At 40.7% G+C, this 25,086-nt stretch overlaps 2 protein-coding genes across 2 annotated transcripts in view; one reads left to right on the top strand and one right to left on the bottom strand.

Moving 5' to 3' along the window:
* ctnna2 (catenin (cadherin-associated protein), alpha 2) overlaps positions 1-25,086 on the top strand; it is a 212,933-nt gene that overhangs the window by 107,599 nt on the left and 80,248 nt on the right. The window contains exon 8 of the mRNA XM_033965687.2: positions 23,440-23,520. Coding sequence (XP_033821578.1) covers positions 23,440-23,520 — 81 coding nt within the window. The remainder of the gene's footprint in view (positions 1-23,439; positions 23,521-25,086) is intronic.
* On the bottom strand, positions 1,998-6,054 carry lrrtm1 (leucine rich repeat transmembrane neuronal 1). Its single transcript, XM_033967463.2, has one exon. It carries the CDS (start codon positions 4,992-4,994, stop codon positions 3,417-3,419), a length of 1,578 nt encoding a protein of 525 aa, XP_033823354.1. The 5' UTR covers positions 4,995-6,054; the 3' UTR covers positions 1,998-3,416.

The raw sequence follows: 25,086 nt of genomic DNA, 5'->3' as shown, positions 1-25,086 counted from the left end.
CTTGTATCTTTTATTGCACATATAACTCCTGTTTGTCCTCTGCCTGGCAAACAGCTGTGGCTGCTAGTGCAAAGCAAATGTCACGGTCTTCTGCCCATCTACCTTTTAAAACCAATACAAGCTCACACTTTTTCTACCTGATTTGTTGACCATGTCAGTCACATATCATCCAAATCAATTATAGATTTAAGTATAAATAAAACATATCATCTCCAACCTTTGGCGGCTGCCAGGCTAGGATGAATACATTTGTTATTGCAGCGATAATTTTGGTTAGTGCTCATCTCTATTGATTTTCGCACAGGATCATCAATCAGGGTGTTCATAATAGAAGCTGTCTGAGTGCACGTATCTGCCCATGGGGAATTATCACCCCAGGCTCGGGTCAAGCACAGATTTGATCTATTGTCAGTAAGATTAATTGATGTTTTTCCCACCATTTACTGTCTCTTATGGACAGCATTGGTAACAGATGGCATGAGAGGGAAAGGAGTTAAACAGAAAGAGAAGGAACAGGTCACTCTGGATATAGATAAAACTAAAGTAGTTTAACGTCAGCCTCAGGACTCTGAGCTTTTAAAATATTCACAGCCATTCTCAATCACCTTTTGCCCTCGTAGCTGCTTTAAGAAAGGAGTGAAATGAAATCAATAGCAGTGCCAGTCTGGCTCTGTGCAAACCATCATCCAATCTTTGTTCAAATGAGGTTTCAAAAGTTTAGGTTTTAGCCTGAAGTTGTATGTTTGTTGAAGTGGCTGCAAACAAACATGGGAACGGCTAAGAATCCAATAATTCACAATGTCGTCACATTCCCTGTCATACACTGCAGTCATTTGCATTCAGATGCTCTGCGTATGATTAACAACTGTGTGGCATCTTAAAGTGGGCCACTCTTTGGTACCATTAATTACAGACAGACAGTAACATTATCACTCATCAAAGCAAAAGCATAGGGGGCTTCAAAGCGCCATTAATTTGGACATTTACTTCAACTAAAGCAGATAACAGGCTACTGGTGTGGAGTAGGGCTGCACAACATGTCACAATTTCATCAAAATTACTATTTCACTTGGTGCAATTATCAAATCTCAAAGACTGTAATTATTTAGATACTACAACGCCCATGCAATTATTTAGGTAATAGAATGTCTACTGTAAACAACCCTAGAGTTTTAGACCTCTACAAATGACATGGATTTCTTGAATTAGTTTTGCAGTTCATGTTCCAGTCTGCTCAAATGTTGATGCTCTTGGACATGTTTGAAATGAGCACTCTGAACAGAATCTTACTTTTTTATACTTAGACTGCAATCGCAATACTTGTCTGAAACATTGCAACCTTATTTTTCTCTACATTTGTGCAGCCCTAATATGGAACACATACAATTTTAGCATTGAATTCTAAATTGTAAATTCAATTATCATGGGCTGTTACACTGTAGACACAACATTTCACTTAGAACATTGAATGGTACTGTTTTTGGAGGTGAGGTCAATGAAGATTTGATTTAGCTGTGAGCCTTTAGCAAATTATAGGAGCAGAATGGGGCAACCTGAAACTCATGTTATCACTGCTACTGTAAGAGCCTCCACACATGGCCCCTTCGATCACTGACTAAATTATTTGGCACGGCTCACAGTTTTGTTGTAAAGCCAACCAATATTTTCACATACATAGCCATTTTCCCAATCAAGACAATGTCTGTATAAAATAATTTTATTTGCAGGATATTGAAAAAAATGTTTAAAACCAAAGCATATTAATTGACCTATTTTAAGAGAGACACACTGCCTCTAGGACATTTGATGATTTGCCTGTGTGTTACCATGAACAGCCTTGAGAGAAAAAATGCCACTATGACGCATACAGAATAAAATAAAAACGCCAATTATGGATCCCAGCAATTGATCGTCAAACCTGCACTATAACCACACTAATGTTTTATTTTATTTGTTGTTGTTTTTGACAGATTGAAAGCCAATTTCAAAGTAACAAATAATTTTAGAATTAATTTTCTGTGGATTTGTACACGTTTCTTAGCAGGAGAGGTAAACGCAGAGCAGGGAGACTGCAGCAGCAACAGTATGAGATGTGCACACTAGAGAGCAGTGCGGTCCCTCTTTCTGCCTGCTCCCTCACGCTCGCCATACTGTTCATGTCACAGCACCCAGGAAACGCATCATCTGTCAGCGCTCGCATTTACACACACAAGGACATATTTACACCTCCAAGTGGTGCAGATTTCAGCAAACATTTGACATTACATGAAACACGGTGAAGGATATCAGATGTGCTAATTGTCTTTAAGCTGGTGGATCGTCTCTTTACCCCTTCTGACAAATAAATTAAGGTTTGAATAGAATTTACATAGGGGCCCGGAGAGTTGTTGTCATTGGTGTGCTTAATACAGTGAAAAGATGCATCACTCCTCTTGGAAAGCCAATGAGATAAAAAGCAATGAGTCATAGCTTTAGATTTTTGTCACTGCTTTCTTTACTTGCACAAATAGTGTTATAGGAATATAAAATTATCCTGATGAATAAAACTGGCAATTTGACCATTTGAGTCTGTTCACAGATAAGTAATGCGGATGAGGAAAGGAACTACATATAGCAAACCAGCACAGTGAATGAACAAATATGTGAACAGTATGAAATCTAAAATAGATCTTAAATTCAGCCCATCAGATTAACAGAGATATGAGAAACTTCTCATTAGCGACATGTCTTTTTTTGGTTGAATACACTGCAGAGACCTGGCTCTCCAGTCCTTGCGCTCAAATACTGTCTATCTGTTCACTCTGACAGGCTTCTTACATACAAATGACGTTACTGTGAATGCCAATTCATTTATTTAAAGTTTCTTTTTTTGTATTTTACAAAAGAAATAGATAATTCTGTCTCATTTTTTGTCCACACTTGCACTTTGTTTAACATATTTTACACATACTTTACATTTTCAACCCAACTTAAAGATATTTTTTATATTTTAAATGCTTGTCAAATATTGTGTTGACCATAATACAAATGGTTGACCCATTTTTTATTGACCTGTCCTTAGTTCATATTGAAACAATAATTAAAAGTCCTGAAGTAGAAAGACACGTTAAAGCTCATATATCCATCCATGAGTGAAAAGCCTTAGTGCCCTAACATATTCCTTCCCGTTGGACAGTCAAACATCAACAGGTCAAAGAGTCAGGTGGCCATAATGCCTCACGGTCTTACATAAGCAGGGGACAGCAGTGTAGCTGTCTGCTGTATAAAGCACTCTCCTTTAATATCACAGTGAGAAGCTGTCTAAAAGGTATTTTATAATCCATTTGTCCAGCAATATTCGCCTCCCCTGTGTATCCAGAAAGGGATTGACTGTATATCCACATACTCACAGGTAAAGATGTAGTCAGTGAGCTGGATCACACCTCACATTCCCGAGAAGGTTGCTGTTGACATGTGCACGAGCCATATTCGTTTATGATTACCAAGGCTCCCTCGATGTGGTTGGGTTTGTAGTCGACATAATACTCTGGTGGTGAAATGGCAGCCATCTGCTGCATGCTTTGCTTTTGCTTCTGCTTACGTCGCTGACTACTAAAGCACTGCCTCAGTTGTCGTATTCCAGCAGGAAAGCACTTCCATGCCACATAGAGCATGAGCACAATGATGAGAAAAGAAAAGATGAGGGCCATGGTTCCAGTCACCACTTTATGGATCTGCATGGTACTCTCCAGATCATCATGGCCCACTGTGACCGTGAACGAGCTGGTGACCACCTCGCTGCCTTCTCCCTCATAGGGGTTGGGAGTAAATGGACCCAACAGAACAGAGCCACCCTGGGCCAGATCCCTGGTAGAGGCATACAGGCCTGCTGTAGTCACCTCCAGAGGTGGGTCCTCACAGAGCTGAAAAGCATAGACCGCGTCCAGCACGTCCTCTCCCTGTGCCGTGTCGGGGCTAGAACACTGTAAGGAGCTGTCACGCTGGCCTCGGAAGGCACTCAGCCAGGAGGCCAAGGCACATACATTCCGGCTGCACTCCCATTCGTTCCCCGCTAGGGTGATGCTGTCCAGAGATGACCATGAATCCAGGATGCGCTGGTCCAAGGCAGCCAGGCGATTAGAGTCTAGCATCAACACTTTGAGGCTAGGGGTGCTCTCAAAAACATGTGGCTCGATGTACTCAATTTCATTGGATGAGAGGTCAATTTTCTCTAGAAAATGCCATGTCCATTCAAGGGTATTTACAACAATAGTGGCACGGTTATTGTGCATGTACAAAGTACGTAAAGAGATGAGGCGTGGAAAGTGGGCCAAGTTGACTTTAACCAGTTCATTGTGCTCAAGATGCAGCTCCGACAACTTGAAGAGGCCTGCGAAGGAATTTCTTGCCAGGCTTTGCAGTTGGTTGTATCCCAGGTCCAGAAACTGCATGCTTCGGCAGTCCTGAAATATTCGCACTGGCACAAATTTGAGGGCATTATAGCGCAAATGCAAATTGGTGAGCTTTCTAAGGCCATGGAATAAGTCTGGCTCTAGTGCCTGAAGCCTGTTGTATGAGAGGTCCAAAATGCGTAGGTTTGGGAGGGGCTTAAAGGTACCATTTGGCAGACTCTCAATTCTGTTGCTGCTTAGGTCCAACTCCTTGACCCGTCTTAGCCTGTCAAAAGCCCCCTCCTCCACAATGTCAATGTTGTTGTGGTCTAGGTAGAGCCAGGTGAGCTGTGACAGACTCGACAGTTGGCCTTCACGAAGCTCAGTCAGGTTGTTTTCTCTCATGGATAGACCCATGGCACTGCTCAGATTCTGAGGAATGTCTGTGAGATTGAGCCCCTCGCAGTACAGCAGCTTGCTGTCGCAGCGACACAGCCTGGGACAAACCCCCTCCACCAGGGGAACTGTTCTCAAAAAAATGCCCAGTGAATACAATATCAACCCAGGGGGCTTCTTCAGCGGCCACTTTAAGTACAGTCCAATTAGAAGGAAATCCATTAGCATAAATATCCAGGGATGCCTCTGAGAAAATGTCCATTGAACCACTGTGGGAATTGTATTAACACCTATCACACCACGGTCATCGCATATTTTTTAACCTTTCCGCAGCATTGTTCCATTTTGATCTTTAGCCAGACACATGAATTGGTCATGTATTAAATAATCAATCCAAAAGGTAAATGCCTTGACTCTTTAATGATACATCAAGCAGTGGATGGATAAAAAGAATCAAACTGTCCTTGTTGATTGCTTATTTGAAAAGATTCCTACTTACCCCTATCCAAAAGCTGACAATTCATTCAGCGGCACGCTTTGTGCCCCAACACTAATTATGTGTGAATCTAAAAAAGACCCCACTGTGGTACAAATCCCCCCCTCCCTTCGCTCTTTTCAGTGGACACCAGATCCTTGGCAGGCTTACAATGTCTTAGTTCTCTTCAAGTGAAAGAGCCAGAAAGAGAAGGAATCCAAGTATCTTTCAGCGAGACGGTAGGAAGTGCAAGTTCCTCTGTGTGCATGCATGAGCTCTGTCTCTCCTGCTCCTCCGCAGTCCTCTGCTGCAATGATCAGAGGGGAGAAGACACAAGTCGAAGAGAAACCAAACCGCACCAAAGGAAAAGTCTTTAAAATGTGTCGGAGCTCATCTCTTCTCCTCTCCTCGCTTAAGTTTCAGTTGCTCTGTCGACACACATTATTGTCCATCTCTTGTAGCCATCGGTGACATGTAAGATTTAAATCCATTTAAGCGTGTAATCATGCTTTCAATGATGAATGCGAGACAAAAAAGGATTTAGTGAGCCTCCTGACCGTTTTCTTGTGTAACCGTATTCCTTGTCACGTCAGCAGCTCATGTCGACTGAAAAAACGTCTCGTCTCCCCTGTGGCTCAGCGGTCTGTGCTGCTCGCTGGCTGTCCGGGTGTTTCCTCCTCCGGCTGGAGAGCGGTGGCTCAGGGCTGCTGCTGGTAGGCAGGCAGGCAGGGGCGGGAAATGTGGGAAGCAAAGAGCGCGCAATTCCTTTGCAGCAGACCAGTCCACTGACAGTGCATGCAGAAGCACCTTCTGTTCACTGAGTGTCGTAAGCCACTCACAATTCAGAGAGCTCGCTCTCTCCCCTTGATCGCTCACTCGCCGGTTCGCACTGCCCCCCTCCCTCCTCCTCTTCCCCTGTGTTTTTCTCTGTGCCTCAGACATTTACATATTCCGAATGGGCTGGGCTTAAACCAGGAGCTGCTCTATTCCTCCCCCGCCTTCAATGACTCTAATGAATTGGGCTATATATTGTCTGCCTCTATTGACGTTGCTATGAGAAAGCATTTTTTTTCTTTTCATCAGAAATACAACATAGCATGTCCTCCAGTAGTCCCTTTTTTGTCTACACTTGAGACATACAGCCCTGTTTAATATTTATTACAAATGAGTTTTCGAGACTAAATAGTTTCATGGAATATTCTTTTGAATGTATTCTCTAAAATCTATAAACATCTTTTAAGGCTTACTCTTCAGTCTGAGCTCAATAACAATGATTCCAAAATGAATTATTCATAAAAAAAGACTTATAATTCTTTTTGGAAGAATGACTTGATCCTTTTGAGCTATGACAGTATATATCATAAAATCCATGGGTTTCAGAATGGTGAAAATTAGGACCATTGCCATAGCAATTAACTTAAAACACTGCCACATCTTTAGAATAGTCAACCTTATAAGACAGAAAGCTGAAACCCATGAATACTGGACCTGGGTAGGCAACACAGTTGATTCACTAATTATGACCTTACCCAGTTGTCCTTTATCATTCCTGCTCTACCCGGGTAATAATTCAATCTCAATATGTGCCCATTGTTTTGGCCTGCAAGCAATAAAGGCTTAAGTTTAATGAGTCCAGACGAGAGGATGACATATCTCGTTTGATCAAACTGTCCTGTCGCCAGGCATTCTTTGTCATTGTCAATTACAGTGAAGCTATCCATTCTAAACACAGATGTAATTGGTTGCCACATAATATTAGCATAAAGCTTTACCATAAATATTCTGTGCCCCTGCCCTGATCTGCACTGCACTGAAGTCATTCTGAGCTTCATCCTCCCTGCTCTCCCATTAATTTCCAAAGACAATGAGTTGTGACAATGCCTTACATTTATAACATCACTAACTGTGTGACCCTTTTCCCCTTTCAGACTGTGTGACATGTTTACTAAGCCATGCTAACCTATAACTACGGCACTGCTACCTATGAATATGACTACTACCCTACATGTTCTAATATAGAACTTGTCCACAGCATTAACGGTGTGATTTACGACCAACCCCTGTCATCATGCTTGTTCTTTTGATCCTGCCTGTCAGCTGCTAAAATGTAGGTGTTGATGTTGGGGAGCTGTCAGTGTGGCATTATAATAAGCAGCAGGATTGTTCGCTAACTAGGTCAGGGGTTCTTAAAGTTGTATCTCGTGACAGAAGTGTGCTCTTTTCAATGTGATCGAAAGAGCAGGGTATGTGCATATGTAATAGATACACCACAACATGAGTGTGTAATGACCCAATATTATAGTAGAAGTCTCATCCCAAGACCTAGACTCAAACTAATGCTGTTATTTCTTGCAATGATGAAAAATGTACTCAAAACCTTCTTTTTAGTATTAATTAGCATATTTGCCTGATAATGCCATTTAAATCTGAGAGACTATAGACATTATCTACTTTTTTAGTGTAAGTAAAATGTATACAAGTGAACGTCACCACTACAGCCAATTTGTGTTCTGAATCTTAATGGATTCTGACCATGTTGAAGTTGGAATCATCTCTGCCAAGCTATATTCCCACTCAGCAATAATGGACAGCCAAACCATCAGCTAATGGTGTGGTCTGCTGCAATGACTGCATTGAAGCTCTGTGTAGATCTATAAGTGAAAATGTGAGTCTATGGAACTTGGATAGATAAGATGCTCTGTGAAACTTGATAGCTAAATTCAGTTACAGATTTAAGCCAATGCAGTGCAAAGCTATTACTACAGAAGCTTTTACTTATAGTGCATAAGGCAGGTTAGATTACTCATTTCAACATAGTTAATTAACACACAATTATATGTATAATATGTATTATTTATATATATATAAGATTTGACCAAAAATCTTACTTTGGGTGAAAGTTTATACGTTTACTTCCTGCTTGGACACGGGCAACAGGTATGACCTTAGACATTCATGGACTCGAAATTCTCTTTCTCTGGTCATTGCTACAACTTGGTCACTTGGCTAGCCGATGCTACCCAGAGTTACATCAATTCAAACATTCCATCACATACAAATGCAAAGTGGTAAAGCATATATGACCATATCAGCCCAACCAGTTAAGTGCAAAGGATGACTAATAGGTCCTTTAACTATATGACATGCAGCTGTGTGTGCCAAAGATATGGTGCTTCCAGCAAATGGGGCTTCTCTCATAGGGGTCAAGAATGGACCTGCAGTTAATTCATGTAGTATTTTTCCTGTGGCCCTTCTCACTGCATATAATCCTATTATATAATCAGCATCTGAAGGTGAACAGAGGAAAAGTAGATAGAGGGAGGTAGCCACCAGGCATTCAGGATGATTACAGTCACGGTTCTACATATACTGTAGGTTTCAGAATTTCAGAATAAAAAGTGGTCTATTTTTAACCATATACTGCAGTGGACGCTACAAAAAATTGAATCAACTGTGCACTGTGTTATTCAAATCACAGGTGGTTGGATAAATGAGGGAGGTTGATATGCCATAGTAACTGAAAGCTATACGACATTTTAGCAGTGAGTTGAGGTCGGTGTGCTTTGTCTGCCTGGGTGTGTGACAGAAACATAAGTACGGTTGTCAGAATCTTGCAGTATGTCTGGCATTTGTGTTTCTTGTGGAGAGAAATAGAAAGCCAGCTGTTAAAGCATGTCAAAACATAGAGCTGTTGCCCTCTGGCCATGCTTTGGTAAGGACACAAGATCAGACCACAGCCACAGCTGGTCAAATGTGACATATCAGGCAAAGCCAAACGGCTGCCAGCTCTACCTTATGAGTGTAAGCTCATATTAAATTCACATGCACAGTGCTAGTATTATGTTTTTATTCATTTTGGCTCAACTCTTATGTCCCAGCTTCAGAGGAAACATCAAACATGGCTTATATGACTGGGCCCTGTCTGCCAGGGGAACTTTGTTCTGCTGTCAGATGATGCAGAAATCCCATTGAGCACCACCAAGCCCAATTCCATTGCGCAGCTTTGCGCAGCCACATGCCCCGACTTCTGATAGTCCTGACAACTGTGGCCTGTTGCCTCATGCTCAGCCAACAAGGCTTTACATCCTTCATGTGTCCACTGGCGTCTCATGTCCTGATGAAGCAACCAGCAGACTGGCCTCTGATGCAAAAGACGGCAACTGTTGTGACGGGACGAAAATGACTTGAGTTTAGTGTTGCCAATTTGAGGTAAAATCCCCAAAACAAAGAATAGAATAATTCTCCATAATACTACAAAGGTAGTTCAGCACTGCAAGATCCGTGTCCTTAATATTTAGAAGTTTGTTGAAGATCAGTGTGGCATGTATCACATGAAATTCTTAGTATTTTTAAATGTATGTTTCAGAAGTTTTAAAAAGGCATTTCATATAATTTGATATCATTTGATATTGATCACAATTCAAAATATATATTCCCTTATGTCATCATGCCTCTTGTCTTGGGTTGGTGATTGTCCTGAGAGCCACTAACACACTGTAACATAACGTTTGGAGGATGTACCATTAAACATAGTTGTCATACGAGCCTTTGATATGTTTTCAAAGTGTCCAGAGTAGACCAAATAAAACAGTCCTTAAACTGACCAAGGCCTTCTTTATTTGTTGTAGTGGTTTAGTAGCCTTCAGTTTGTCTGTAACGACTGACATTCACTGCTCTAGAGTCTGGCACGAGTCCAACACATCTTTACTGAAGACTCAACAAGTAGACACCAGAGGCTAATCTCCCCTGCTAATCGCTCACCTTGATAGCAATAATTAATTGCATGATGTCCAGAAAAGTAGGATGACACATATATTCATTAGACACACTGCTGGGGGTATCCTCATTAAGGTTTTGACTTTGAAGTGAACTACACATTATGTCGTAACTTATTAAGAAAATCTCACACATCTGCCAACACTAGAGTTTGTGTTTTTTGTGGAAAAAAAACAAAAACAAAATATAATTTGGCCGTAATCTTTTTGTTTGTTTTTAATTGTCCTAAAAAAAAAAAAAAAAGAAGTACCGAGTTGGCTCATTTTAGCCAGCAGCCCAAACGTATTCCCCACTTTAACACATTAGCATCAATTATTCACCGCACTGAGTTTATAAGCACGTTTCACTGCATTCAGACAAGAGTTTTGCTGTCACACAATTGTTAGCAACCAGCATGCTAACGCAGCACAATTCCTAACAGCGCATTAGTTTTACTTCCTGGTTCGCGGACTATAAAATGCTTTATAATTAGCTGCAGACAGCACACAGTGGTCTCGTTTTGACCCTCTGAGCTGCTTTTACATTAAATATGTACTGGGGCAAGACAAATTCTACTTATAAACTATTTTCCTCTTTTTTCATGCAAGTGGTGTTCTCTATTGCATCTACTATAAATGTTTTGCACAGTATTTTAGGAAACGAAACAGACAGATTGCAAATGCTACACTGCAAAAAAAAAAAAAAAAAAATACAGTTTACACTTCACTTGTGTGTTACTAACAGTACATTGCCGTTGTTGTCAGCAGAAGTTGGAAGCAGTCCAACCTTGAATTTCTGTCGTTAAAGAACAATGTTTTGGTCTTGGCTCTGATTTTCTCTGTTATTGCTGCACAAAGTTATGGCTTATTCCAGGCACAGTTTGTTCTTTGTTTTCTCTATACATCAGCATACAAGTGCCATTTTGTCAAACGAAAAGAACAGAAATAATTGCACAATGATGCGGAAAGCGTTGGAAATGTGCCGTGTTGCTCTGTGTGTCTTGGCTGGTACTGGTAGTCTGCGCTCCCTCAAGGTCTCCGCCGTAATTGTCTCACTAGTCATCAATCCGGCGTCACTCAGTTAAAGTGCACCCGCAAAACTGTGCATGTCACCCTTTTAGAGTCTTGAATCATTTACTGGTTGGTTATTTTCAGGCGCAACCAATGTAGAACACCTGTATGCCTTCTCCCGGAACATGCCGCTGTTGTCTTCTTGGGGTAAATGGGACACCAAGATTATTTTCGAAAGCCTGTTTTTCTCTGTAGATGGTGAGGATTCTTACAAGGTTTTTTATAAAGTGTCCAAGACTTCACGGGGCTGTTAAAGCTACGTTTTGTGGGCCCCACATGGGCTCTTAGGTTACGCTTCTGTGGATATAGCCATACCTTGTTTTATATACATGGTGTATGGTTAAAGCAATGGTTATTGTCGAGAGGATTATATTTTTCCTTGTGTTGTGTAGTTTTCCTCGTAGCTAGCTTAACTGTTGTTTTAATAAAGTCATTCAGTTTATAGTGCTTTTATTGTTGGAATTATTTTCATCTTAACTTTACTCAGCAGCACAGTTAAACATGGAGTGTTACGTGTAACTGTGGGTTTACAGTGAACTCCTCACTACTGGTAAAAGTCTTTTTCAAGTGTGTTTTTTTTTCCCTTGTTCACTGTGTACTTAATTAACATACACTGCCTGGCCAAAAAAAAAAAAAAAAGTCGCCACCAAAAAAATCAAAGGTCACACACTCTAATATTTGTTTTTTCCACCTTTAGCTTTGATTACGTCACACATTCGCTGTGGCATTGTTTCGATTTTGCTTCTGTCACAAGATTTATTTCCATCCAGTGTTGCATTAACTTTTCACCAAGATGTTGCATTGATGATGGTAGAGTGTGACCGCTGCACAAAGCCTTTTCCAGCACATCCCAAAGATTCTCAATGGGTTTAAGGTCTGGACTCTGTGGTGGACAATCCATGTGTGAAAATGACGTCTCATGCTCCTGAACCACTCTGTCTCAATTTGAGCCCGATGAATCCTGGCATTGTCATCTTGGAATATGCCCGTGCCATCAGGGAAGAAAAAAATCCATTGATGGAATAACCTGGTCATTCAGTATATTCAGGTGTCAGCTGACCTCATTCTTTGCGCACAGACTGTTGCTGAACCTAGACCTGACCAACTGCAGCAACACCAACATATTTGCTTAGTTAAATCCAGGTAGCGACTTTTTTTTTTTTTTTTTTGGCCAGGCAGTGTAACATGTTATTATAAGCTCCAAAAGGCTCCACATATATTCTTACATCATTAGGTGAGATAAGCCTTTACTATATTTTACCATACATAGAGGCATTTGTGTTGGGCACGCATCGACAAGTGTACAAAAATATACAAAACACACAGCAGTGACAATACAAAATAATGCAATTCAAGGAAGAAAAAAAAATAAAAATCTGTCACATTGCATCCTCCAATGATGCTAAAAACACACAGCACATGCTTAAAACTTAATCCACAATTAGATTTATTTTTATTTATGTTTTGGCTTGATAGAGACTTGGCTTGGGGGCCATGGAAGTTATAAATCAATTAAATAAAATCTATATAAAAATAATAGTACATTTTATTTTATATTGAAGACAAATCTCAAAGTGCTAGTTTATAATGTTTACAGCATGTTTACTGCCCCCGAGTGCTAATGACAAGAACGCTAACTACTTTGGTGTTTATGCAGCGTACAGGATACAGTCCCATTTTCTGGCTGGTTGAATCTTCCACCAGCAATTACACTGAATGGAAGCACAGGGTTGTTTTGGTGAACATGTGCTTGTGGGAAACCCTAGATGGACATCCAAAAATCCATCCAAACTTTTCTTAAGGAAAAGGAATGGGTGGCAGCTGGTAGTGGACACTTGCTGGACATGTGCCATTGGTGAGGCTGTCCCCTCGTATTGCCTGCTCAAATATATAATTAATTTACATAGCTGGGTTCCCTCCAGTAAGCTGTGCAGATGGTGTTTCAAACCTGTCTTGTCAAGATGTGAATGACGCAGAGACATGTCAAACACAGGTCACACTAGGAAAGTAAAATATTGAGAAATATGATGTGCAAATCTTCATTTTTTCCCCCGAATAAAATCTGTTTTCGTCTTGAGAAATAACCGGTTTGGTTGTCTACATTTTGACTAGGTTTACCTTGCACATCTCAAACAATAACAAGGTTTGAACATAGTTAATCATGTCATTCTTCTCTCAGCTCCTGTTTGATGCAGCTGCCCACCTGTACTGGGCCTTGTCCAGCAGATGGGCTATGCATAATTAAGCCAATAACCGGCTGCACATACCTGACCTTGTCACAGAGAGAGACTGGCTCTGACTGCAGAGCCCAGGGGTTCACCTACCCCTCCTCATGAGGCTAAAGTCACCATGAGATACAGTGTGAGGTTTACAAAACTTTAACCATGTAAATCCTGGGTAGGTCTGGGGTCATATAGTAGACTATGTCATAGGAATTATTTGTAATTCAGTTAAAATGTTTTTATGTTTTGTTTATTTTTTTATTGTTGTTTTACTGTATGAACATGTTGGTTACTATATTGGCTTTAACGTAGCACTATGGAGTGCAGACAGTAATTGCATAGACAATCTCATTAAGGATGTGGTAGCATATTCATTCACTCTCCTGGTGACTGGTTTATAGTCTATATTTAGAGAATGTGAGTTTCCAGGGTAGAGAGATTGTCGGCTGTGGTGATATTTTCTCAGAAGCCCCTAGTTAATGGGCTGGGACTTGCCAAACGCACACAGACTGTGGTGTGTCACATTCTTAAAGGAGCTCTTGGTACGGCAGGTTCGCTTTTTTGCGGTTGAATCAATTTATCAGCCTGTGATCAAATCAGTGCTCATTTAGATGTTGCACCACAGTTTAATAAATCCCAGCTCGAGAGCTCCATATGTCTGTGGAGTGCCTGGATCTGTGCAGTGGATGTGGCACTTTGATGAATGACAGCTTCACTTTCCAAGGAGCTGTCTGCATGTCATTTCCTCAAAACACTGTTTACTCCACACTAGTCTAAAACAACAGTCCATTGCAAGGATACATTTTCCAAAGCGGCTTAAGGAGGAGGAAATATGCCCTTTGAATAGACATCAATTTCCAAACACCCACCATGAGGGTAAGTAAGATCTGTCCTGCAGTGCTCTTACATCATGTCCAGATATTGTGTGGCTTTACTGTCCCTTCTTTCACACAACTAATAGCAGCAACAACTCTTTTAGTTGCTAGCCACTGCTGCGTGGCTGGACTGACAAAGCCTACATAAAAGGCTGGTGGGAGACATAATCATTTCAGCAGTTCAGGCGGCCCCAGAGTCTTTGAAGTTTTTGCACCCTGGATCATTACAACAGCAGAGCACGCCGTTGTCTGGTCTCAGACTTTTTATTTTTGTTGTATGTCTGCTGCTTCTCTGAGTTCAGCCACAGTGGGTAGGATCCGTGGCACAGTTATCATACTATCATTAGCATGTTTTTACTTATCTGCTGCTCACCAGGTTTACTGTCTGACTTTAGGTTATTTTCCCCATTTCTCAAGCTGCCATAATCCCTGATTAGACCAACCTCCACACTGTAGCCCACCTAGAGAATGGTCTTGAGTCATCATTATCATAGTTTACACAATCACACAGAGAATCCTCCATAGCCTCTGTCTCTGACGTCCAGCACACACCGATAGCACAGTACTGCTACTACTGCAGCTCTGTGGTGCTTGTTTGTGTAATTTGAACAGTACATTTTGTACACGTGCCTGCAGTAATCTATTTAAATATACTTTGTCACTGTCTAGATGATAGATTATACCAAGCACTTTACATTTGGAATGTAAAGTATGGAATGAAACAAATTGCATCTTGTTATTCCACACTGCAGTTGCGATAAAGTTGAATTAGAGATGTCACCGTGAGGGCAGAAGGAAACCATCTGGATATAGAGACCCGTCCACCTGGGCATTTGCTCAACAGGCTTTGCACATGTTTGTGTTGCTCCCATTACTTTAATTGCACACTTATTTTTAAAATACAAATTTGCTACTATATTCAATAGAACTGTTTACAATTCTCAACTTCCTTAACCCGGTGTTAGATTAGACTAGTTTATTTGACATTTTTATGGTCCAAAAAAAAATAGTGTTTCACAACAATCTGTAGCATCTCAGAGGTCCATCGCTAACTCCTTAGCCAGCTTCTTGCACGGTCTTCATGGGTACAGGGAAAATAAACTGCTTATTTCACACAATCCAACAGTCATTAACTTCTGTCCTTTGAACTGCACAAGCTGCCCTTCTTAGTTGGTTAAAATCCCATGATATCACATTATAAACTGAGATTAAAAAAAGTTTCAAAACTGCACAGGATGCCAGCCAGGTAGCCACAGGAGCAGCCAACCACTTCATTGCCATGGTAGAGTCTATAATATATCAGTGTTTTCCTATTATCATAATTTGATTGCTTCTATTGTTGTCAAATGGCCAGTAGAGTAAGTGCAATGCTTCCTACACTATCCCCTTTATGAGGCTTTTATGGGTGACTTCATTGCTAGGGGTCATGACTGGATGTGCTTTAAATGCTAGCTAATGGACATGTTTGACCCCTCTCACAACAGTATAAAAGTCAGCTCTGAGTTCACTACCTCTGGAGCTCTCAGTGGGCAGGCCGTGACACCATACTGTTTAGTGGGCCACATAGAGGTGCTGACTACAATGACGCCGTGCTAGGGCCTGAAGATGACAGCCAAATGGGATTATGTTTCTTTGTATTAAAACTAGGTCATAAAATTGGATTGACCCAGGTATGTAGTGCAGGCTGCCATTCAAATCAAGACACATGTGATGTTTATCTAGGCAGAAGACACGAATATTTTAAAATATACAAAGCAATACATTTGTGTATAGGGGCATACAAGGGGGTTTCACTCATATGGCCAATTAGTTTTAAAGCAGTTGAGGAAATGCAGATAGTATATTCATGAATGCACACGTACAATCTTCAGCTTGCTCTCAATAACAACACCCATTCACTTAACAAATCCAGAGTATTCATTTCATGCTTTCTTGTCTCTGAATGATGAGAGGAAGCCAATCTGAACGTATCAATAGGACAGAATCATTCTAGATGTGTTGAGAGATGGCATTGACCCGGGTTGACGTAATCCAAGTTTTGTCTTTTTTCGCCTTGCGAGTCCACAGAACAGACCCATTAGTTTCTTTCTACAAGCAGCAAGTACAGCTCCCAACAATTTGCTCTCCCTCCTCGACCGCAAGACAAAAGCGCATCAATGATACTCAAGGCTTATTCTTACTCTGTTGACTTTTCTTTTACCATATCTGGGCTCTCACTGATATCACACCATTCTGCTTTTTTTCTCACCCCTCTACAGGCTATTCTCCGCTCTCCACCCCTCTTCCTCTCCGTCCTCTCCTCTCTCTCTCTCTCTACTCCTGCCCTTCCTTCCTTGAGTCCCTCCCTCGTAAACTACTTGCTATTCAGTTCAGGGAGGCTGCAGGCAGCATAGCTTGAGCTCCCTGTACCGCTCCTGCCGCAAGGACTAGACTTTTTATCCCTGAGCGCCTGATAACCAGACACTTCTTCTACATTCTGCTGCTCCACACTCTATGCATCCCAAGGCATTCACTTAAAACACAAAACACATTTAGCGGCTTAACCTGCCTTTCCCCTACATGCCATGTCTGCAAATCTCTGCACACAACACACAGTAATTAAAGACGAGGCTTCAGACATCTTCTTAATCTTCATATTGTTTGAAATACCTGTGTGCTCCCCATTGTTCCAAACGGTTAGAACTGTATGTCCTCCGTGTGCTGCTACATTGAGACTGACAATGCTTAATGAAATCTTTATAATGTCTGTAACCTTCTCTGAAAAAAGATATAGAATGGGTTCAAATATCATAGCACCAGCCACGGGCCATAATTTAACTCCCTGGTCAGACTGTACAAGATTATTCCATTAAAATTAAATGATTTCATAATATCTTTGCAAAGTCCATGTGAAAAATATTGTTCCCATTCTATCTGTGGCTGTGGGTACTTTTCTGCAGCTCCCTCGTTACCGAGCGTGTCATTCTTTGGACACTGTTCTTTGTCGGTTGGAAAATTGCAGTGTTGGCTAATGTACTGTTCGGTTGGTATGTAGAAGGAGCTTTTTCTGTATCTATTATCAAAATGTCCATGGTTCAACACTTAATGATTCCCTCGGGCAAGTAGCACATCACACTGGAGAGAAGATTGAAATCCTTGTGCGCCTGTATGAGTGGTAGAAGAACTCAGGTACATTTGATTCAAAACTGCAGTTTTCAGAGCAGCCTTAAAATGATTTGCATGTGGTTATGTCAGTTAGTTAGCAGACTGCAGGCCTTACAGGGGGCAGAGTGACTAGATTGTTTCATTTATGTAATTTTATAAGTTTTTATATTGGCGAAAAATTGATTACAAAGCGCCTCTGTACCATGGTAGGTAAAGATTTGCTTTAAGTATGATCAGGAATCTGTTTCATCTATGGATGTGACAATATTTACAATAATATCCACAATATTATTCACAATATTTCAAATTATGCATTACAAAGTGACTACAAAGTGACCCTCATGACTTACTGTTCAAGCCTCCCACTCCACTCAATACCTGCAAGCTTATACAGCAGCAATCATGGTGAATCATTTGCAGAATTTGCACTTGAAATGGTTCTATTTTCTGCTTATTATCAGAAAGAAATGTTTCTTTTAGAAAATATTATTTGTATGTATAATGTATACAAAAATGTACGTTTTCTCTTTACAAAGGCCTTGTAGGTTTATTATTCGCCTTCCAAAACACGAGCAGAAGGAAACCTGGAATGCTTTTTAGATTATATTAGCTTTGTTGAGTACACCACTTCACCATTATACAAGTGACAAACTCTGTAGTTTTGAATGTGTAGAGGGCAATCGGGAGGGAAAGTAGTTATGAGTCTGTGTGCAAACATATCTAGTTTATTCACAAGCACTCTGCTGATGCGTTCGGTCTACCAGTGAACCATGGCTCTGTGCACTTTGGGTGTTAATCCTCGACTTGCCGTTTACTCGTCGTGCTTTTGACCAAACAGCTCATTTCGTACTTGGATGTGCTTGATGATAAGCCAGATGCTTCCTCTCATCCGCAGCCTGCTTGACCACAGACGCTAATAGGCGCTGACAGTCTAAACATGCACCAGTGTAATGAGAGGAGTAAGCGAACGGCATCAACCATTAAACATAAGGGAGCTAATGCCAGCAGGCTGCGGGGCTTCTCCTCAGGCTGCTCCTGTCCAATGCATTAAATGTATCTGACAGCACACTTTGCCAGGCCAGCTCTGCACCGTTACAGACACGATGGGCAGTCATGAACAGGAAGGACAAGCATGGAGCCGCACTCCACATCACTGTACATCACATATAGAGGTCACTCGCACATTAGCCCCTCAAGTATTTATATCTGTTTGAAATGACAGTGAGTTCATTATTACTCAACAATGCCCATTCTATTTGTTAAGTGGATAATTTGCTCTTCAATTTGACTGCAGGGTAATTATTTTCCAAGCCGAGATACATAAATAGACGGTGGATGAGTTTAGGAAAATTACTCGCCAGTCCATCATTATTTGAGTTTAAGTTAAATGTCCAGGAACATATCTTACCATAAATAACATGTATTTGTAAATTTGTTCCTTTTAGGTTTTGCAGTTGCTCTAACAAGATTAAAATCCATTTCTGTACCACTTTGTCATTTCAAGACAAATGAAAACTCTCACGTCATCTGGAACCGTACATAGTGAATCTTGTTTTTTATTTACCCCCCTGTCTGCTACAGGCTTTCTACCACAGTTTGTTTTGGGTTTTTTTTTCACTTTAGTATCCTGTAATCAAACTCCGTTGATAGCCACTGCTGCACCTCTTTAAGTTCCCCTTAATGAGAAGTCAAATTGGCCCATCCATGGCACCACAGCTGAGGGAGCACAACTTATCTTAATGAGCATCTAGCTAGCTATTATCGGCCGCTAACCCCACCAACATGTTAGCACTATTATCGCCCCACCCTTTGGCTTCGGCACACACACAAACAGTCCTTGTTATCAGCGCGCCTTCCCCTTTTAAGCTCCGCTGCAGACAGTGTAACCACATTGGACAGTAATTGTACCTCTCGCTCCTGCCTAATTGAATTGACAAGAAGCCGGAATTGATATCATTTAACACATTGATCTTGGAAGACAATGAGAGCGAGTGCCCCCTGTCGCCCCTCCCTCGCTAACCTGCCTTCCATTCCACTCTCTCTCCCCCTGACTCACGGGCCCATTGCTTTGATTTGCTATGTTATTGTCCATGAATTTCTACATTTCATTTCTTACACTTCACACCACTGTTTGGAGGCATCATTTACTTTTTATTAGATGTAGTTTACTGTGTGGCAATATAAAGGGTACTTGGAAAGAACGCCTGAAGGAGTTTTAAGATAATGTTTAACATGCTGGTAGAAAGTGAAAATTCAGTTTGACACGCGTATACCCTTAAAATTCCCCAAACAAAACATTTCATCTTTGAACCACTATGGACACATTATGCAAAATCAACTTTAATGAGCTAATTTTGGTAGAATGTTGTTCCCTCATCATTCCTCAAAGTTGTATTTTGGTCATTTCATGCGTTTTTGAGTGTACATTCGATATTTGAGGCTTGAGTGCTCATAAAATTTCATTTTTCACCTGTCTAGTATCTCCGCCCACATCGCTGTACTTAGTTGTGATTATTTGAAAAAATCTCGACACCTGAGTGATACGTTTAAGTTTCTACTGTAGGGTTACTACAAGCTATGTCATGTCTGAAATTGGGTTTCATTTCAATATTGCCCCACAGACTAGACCGGGTTAAGATCAAGATGGTTTGCATTATGTTGCACCTGGTGAAGCCGGGATGACCAGCTGGGACAATCACTATTGCAGCTACACTGTCCACTGACCTTTTCTCCAGTGGCCAAGAAATGAGTTTGCAGTTACCACCTCCATTACTGTGCTCTCTAGATGTTTATTTTCGGGCCCCCTCTTCTATCTCCCTGACTCCTACTGTGAGTGAACGAGTGCACACCAGGGGGGTGGGGATAATGGTGGAGGACAGTTGAGAACATTGTCTGTGGACCCCATGGGGAGTTGTGTTTACCACCAAAAGTGATCAGGCACATTCTATTATGTGGCAGTCAAAACAGATAATCAATGTTGCAGTATGGGAGACAATTGAATCAACAACCAACTGTGTTGTCAAGCTTTTAATGGCTGTGAATCGCAATAGCTTTCACAGATGGGGCACACCTGGGTGAGAATAAAGGAAGTCAGCAGTGTACACAAAAAAACAATCATTTGGGCCTTTTCGGCAAGTTTAGGACACAGACTGTAGCACAGGATTTAAGGCTGACGCACTGCCTAACCTATGAATCATCCTTGTGGACACTTGGTCGACTGATGTGCAGTTTTAATTGGCTGTCATTTTGCAGAAAACATCGGGTTAGCAATACATTTGACATATTTAACCTTAATGGCCATTTTAAAGTAATGGCAACATGGTCCTAATGCTGCAGGGCAGGATTATAAATATCGTTTATGCTCCTCTTCACATGGGAGGAACACTCTGACTTATCAATAATAAATGGTTACTCCATACCATTATTTTTGTTGTACTTCTATGTTTATTGATCTGTAGTGGTTTTAGCCCCTCTGTCACTAAGTATATGGCCTGTTACTGACATGTTTACATCTCTTTGACGACCTCTGTGATACACAAAGAGATTTTTTGTTTTTTTTTGGTGATGTGAGTAGAAAAATAACAGGTGCTGTCTCTAGTCCCCTTAGACGGCCATCACTGTGCTGTTGTTTTAATCTCCTTAACACAGATTAAAGAGTTTGGATATTTACGGAGGAGAAAAACATCTGGCATAGTGTGGAAAAGCAGGATGAAAAACTTCCCCGTTGGGTTTGCCTTATTAGAAAAAAATGTTGAAGCCTCATCTGACTAACGTTTATGCACATGTTTTACATCAATGCTTCGCTAAAGGTCTTTTTTGGAAGGTTCCATCTTAAGCCCCCTTTTACATTTGGCAGTAAGCATTTTAATCCTGTGCATCCCTCTTGTCCCTTAATGACACATTAGGCTCCTGGGGCAACACAATGACTAATGTTGTCATGTCCCCTGCTTTGGCAGATACATCCTTGCCTGCACATCAATGTGTGAGAGCTCTTAGGAGCCTGTCACTATACGGCAAGTCAACACAATATGATCTTAGTCTTTGTGGTACTGTCTCTTTTAATACACCTAGATTGCACTTTATTAGTGCTAAAATGATGTGCACAATACAGTTAGAATCAAACTCACACTGAAGATATTGAATGTTTTTCCCATAGAAATATTTTCATTATGAGACTTGAGCTACAAGCTAGTAATATATCCAACACAACACGGATCCTATCTGTTTTATGGCTTTTCTCATTGAGCACCGCCTTTACATCGATGACCTTGGAAACAAGAATTTATGGAGGCTCGCACCACCTTTAATAAGCCTGCTAAGCTTTTAGTGTGACAGATGAAGGGAATTTTGTAATGTTGGCTTTGCTTTATGGCTGTCAATCAGGCTTCAAATCACCCTCTGTATCTGCTCTGAAAAGTCTGAAAATGCAATTATTTGCTTCAGCCAAAACAGTCTAGGCTTTAAAGGGCCTGTGCTTGATTTTGGACCATGAGTCAGAAACATGTTTTAGTTTGAACCGTTAGTCTATTGCACCATGACAGAGAAGCAAGTGCCTGGGACAGTGTGAGGCAGTTTTCAGCCATGATTCTTCCCATGAACATTGTGCCTGTTTGGATGAAAAGAAGTGACTCTGTCATTATCTTCTGTATTTGTTGATACACAACAAAATGCCATGTAAAATGCATAGAATTGAACAACAATTTATTTCTTATTTAGCTGTTTTTACAACATGCAGTGCATGATGTAAAAGTGTAGAGTGAGTTTAAAAGGTTTTTAGTGTAAAGTAAAACAGGATTCTAAGTTAAACAGGCCTCAGGTCTTGGTGGATGTTTGGCTTTGACTAGAAGAGTTTGGGGCACGACTTAACAAAAGTTAGAGCTGAAGCAAAAGGTGGTTGTGCATTTTGGACAGTCATAGAAGACCTTATTGTAAGCCTTGGTTTGTTACTTGGTTTGTTGAACACTTCCTACTTAAAGTTCCGGTATGATGGCAACAGAGAAGTGGGTGCTTCTCACAGTTTCATAGGTCAGTCTGTAATACTGCAAGAGCATTTATCCTGACTAGAAGAAATTAAAATTAAAATTACAGGCCCTTTAAACGGCAAGTGTTTGTACCTTATTAATGTGCATAATTGTGCATATTGTGTTGTTTGTTTTTATGCAGAGTCATTTGAGTTAGCAGAAAATGTACCTTTACCTTATGGTGGGCTTAACATGAAGAGGGTTGCCTGGCAACAGCACAACTAATTTTATAAACTGAAAGCCATCGCTTTGAGAATGACATCTTTCAGCCAAAATGGCTGTGTTGAACTGAATTGTAGATTCTGCTTTGGCTTTAGTTTATCACACCATCGTTGCTTTGCAAGTTCAAGTTACCGATGCTGATGTTTATCTGTTAACCTCTACCATAGGGCCATCGCACAGGGCCTTCGAAGTGGCATTAAGATTTAAAGCAGCACTCTGCCCTCTTAGACATGCAGGCATGTCTCTGGAGCTTTCTCTGGAGTACAAGATCATTTAAATATGTCCTGGGACAAAAAGGCTGCACCAGGATGAAGTGTGCTCCTCAGGTCTGAGGCTATAGAATGAATGCAGCTCTAGTAGAGCTTGTGTTGAGCTTATGTGGTAAATAACATACTGCAGGTGGAACTGTGGGTAGCACAGGAATGCTCATACAAATGTCTGGGATCTGCCTGCACACACACTCACCAAAGGGTTCACTCTGGTGCATTGATCTCCCAGTGCTCTCCTCACTGCTGGGTGGAGAGGCACAGCTGGTGGCTGCTCCAGGTGAAAAATGTAAGTCTCCAGCCTCATAAAGCCATCACCACAGAGAGTTGGCACTAACAGGAAATGGAGTTCACTGGGGATTTGGCAACGGCTAAATTGATTTTTGGCAGAAAGGCTGTTGGGAGGTAACCTTGCAAACTATTTCAGTTTTTCTGCAATCTAAGAACAATACTAGACTAAAGTACATTTCCTATTTACAGAAAACATGTTATAGATGTAGTAATGGAAAAAGGAAATTGTGTACATCACAGTGAATACAAACACATCTCATGGAAACATGATGTGATGTATTTATTCAACTGTGCAGAAATTATATTTATGTATTTTCTTATATCTTTTGCAGACTGGCAGAAAAGAGAAGGGCGATCCTCTGAATTCAGCTATTGACAAGATGACCAAAAAGACCAGGGACCTGCGTCGACAGGTGAGTACATGTGTTTATTCCTCTGAAAGTTAACGTCTTTTCAGAATTCAATTGCACAATCACCTTATACCTTTTGTTTTCATAAGAAATATGTAAAGACAAAGATTAAATATCTGTTTTCATAATGTAAACAGATATTTAATATTCAAATTTGACATTTTCCTATTTTCATTATATCTTGTTGAAGGCGTATCCCTCACCTGTAATAAAATACAAATACACATTTGTCTTCAACAGTAGCTCCATACTCCATACAGAGGGTGTGTGGTTACCTGGCCAGCCAGAACCACACATTGACAAAGTTTTTTTTCAGAGGGAGTGATTTACAGGGTTAACCAATCAGAGAGACTCATTGTTCGTTTACACAAAAACAAACATGGCTGCTTGCACATAAAGAGGGGGAAAAACAGCATAAAGGACTGAGAAACAAAAGATTTTTTTGCAGAATCAACAATTGAAGTGCCACACTATGATTTATCTCAAAGAAGGTAAAAGAAATTATATATTTTGTTTTGATTGTTACAAGAAGATGAGGAGATGCTTTCCAAATTTTGAAAAACGTGATACAAATTAGTGGCTTTGGTTGGATCATCCCAAGTTAAGGCAGTGGATTTTCACCCTCTGCAGTTCCAGACTCTGTAGAAGGGACTGGCTGGTCAGGCAAGGTGCTTGGTATTTGTGAACCTGCACGTACAACTCAGATTCTGTTGTACGCAGAAGCAACTGGAGACAGGGCATGAGAGTAAGGTAGATGCTATAGCTGTCAATCAAACCTGTTGCTAACGCTAGCTAGAGCTGACCAAAGAAAGAAGACATGTAATTGGTCTGCTATTGTTCATATATTGATTTACAAAGAAAATAGTGAAATAAAAACACCAGGGTCATGTAGAGCGGGTAAAAACAGGCATTTAAGGCCAGATGGCAAGCCTGACAGCAGCAGTTACAGAGAGGGGTGACAATTTTTCAATAGAAAGTGAATTGGAGCCAGACTCGATGGAGCCGATTCGTGGCCATACTCACTTGCCATTTGGAACGCAGCGAGCAGTTTAATTATGTCCCCTTATACACAGACTACGACATTATCGTTGCCATACAAAAGGTTTATAAATGAGGGTTTCTTGAGCTATTACATTTCAATGCAACAGTTTTCTCTAAATCTCATGCTTTCCAGAGTCCTAATCTGTTTCTTCCAATAATCTGAAAATCTTGTACTGCAACACAAAAGAGGACATTTGAAATTGTTCACTTTATTAAAAATACACGTTTTGCTAACATGGTGTCAATACCAGACAGTATCGATTTGTTTAAACTCTGATTAAAATTGACTAAATCTATCTTACTTAGTTTGGTTTTATCAATGTAGCAAAAGTTTGAATTTGTGCAAACTTTAAAGGACACTTTTTTCTGGCTTAATGAACTTGAATCTGATTTACACAACCCAGTATTAGGTTTCTCTGCGACCTGAAAAGTCTGCCCGTATGCCATCAGGTCATCGGGAGTAGATCGCATTTTTACTCTCCCTTTACGATCGCGCAGCAAAACATATATTTTAGGAGACAAGGCTGT

This window comes from Periophthalmus magnuspinnatus, chromosome 1, assembly GCF_009829125.3.
Source record: "Periophthalmus magnuspinnatus isolate fPerMag1 chromosome 1, fPerMag1.2.pri, whole genome shotgun sequence".
NCBI classification, from domain to species: Eukaryota; Metazoa; Chordata; class Actinopteri; order Gobiiformes; family Gobiidae; genus Periophthalmus; species Periophthalmus magnuspinnatus.
Note: the sequence above shows the minus strand (reverse complement) of the source record. Positions and strands in the feature narration are given on the sequence as shown.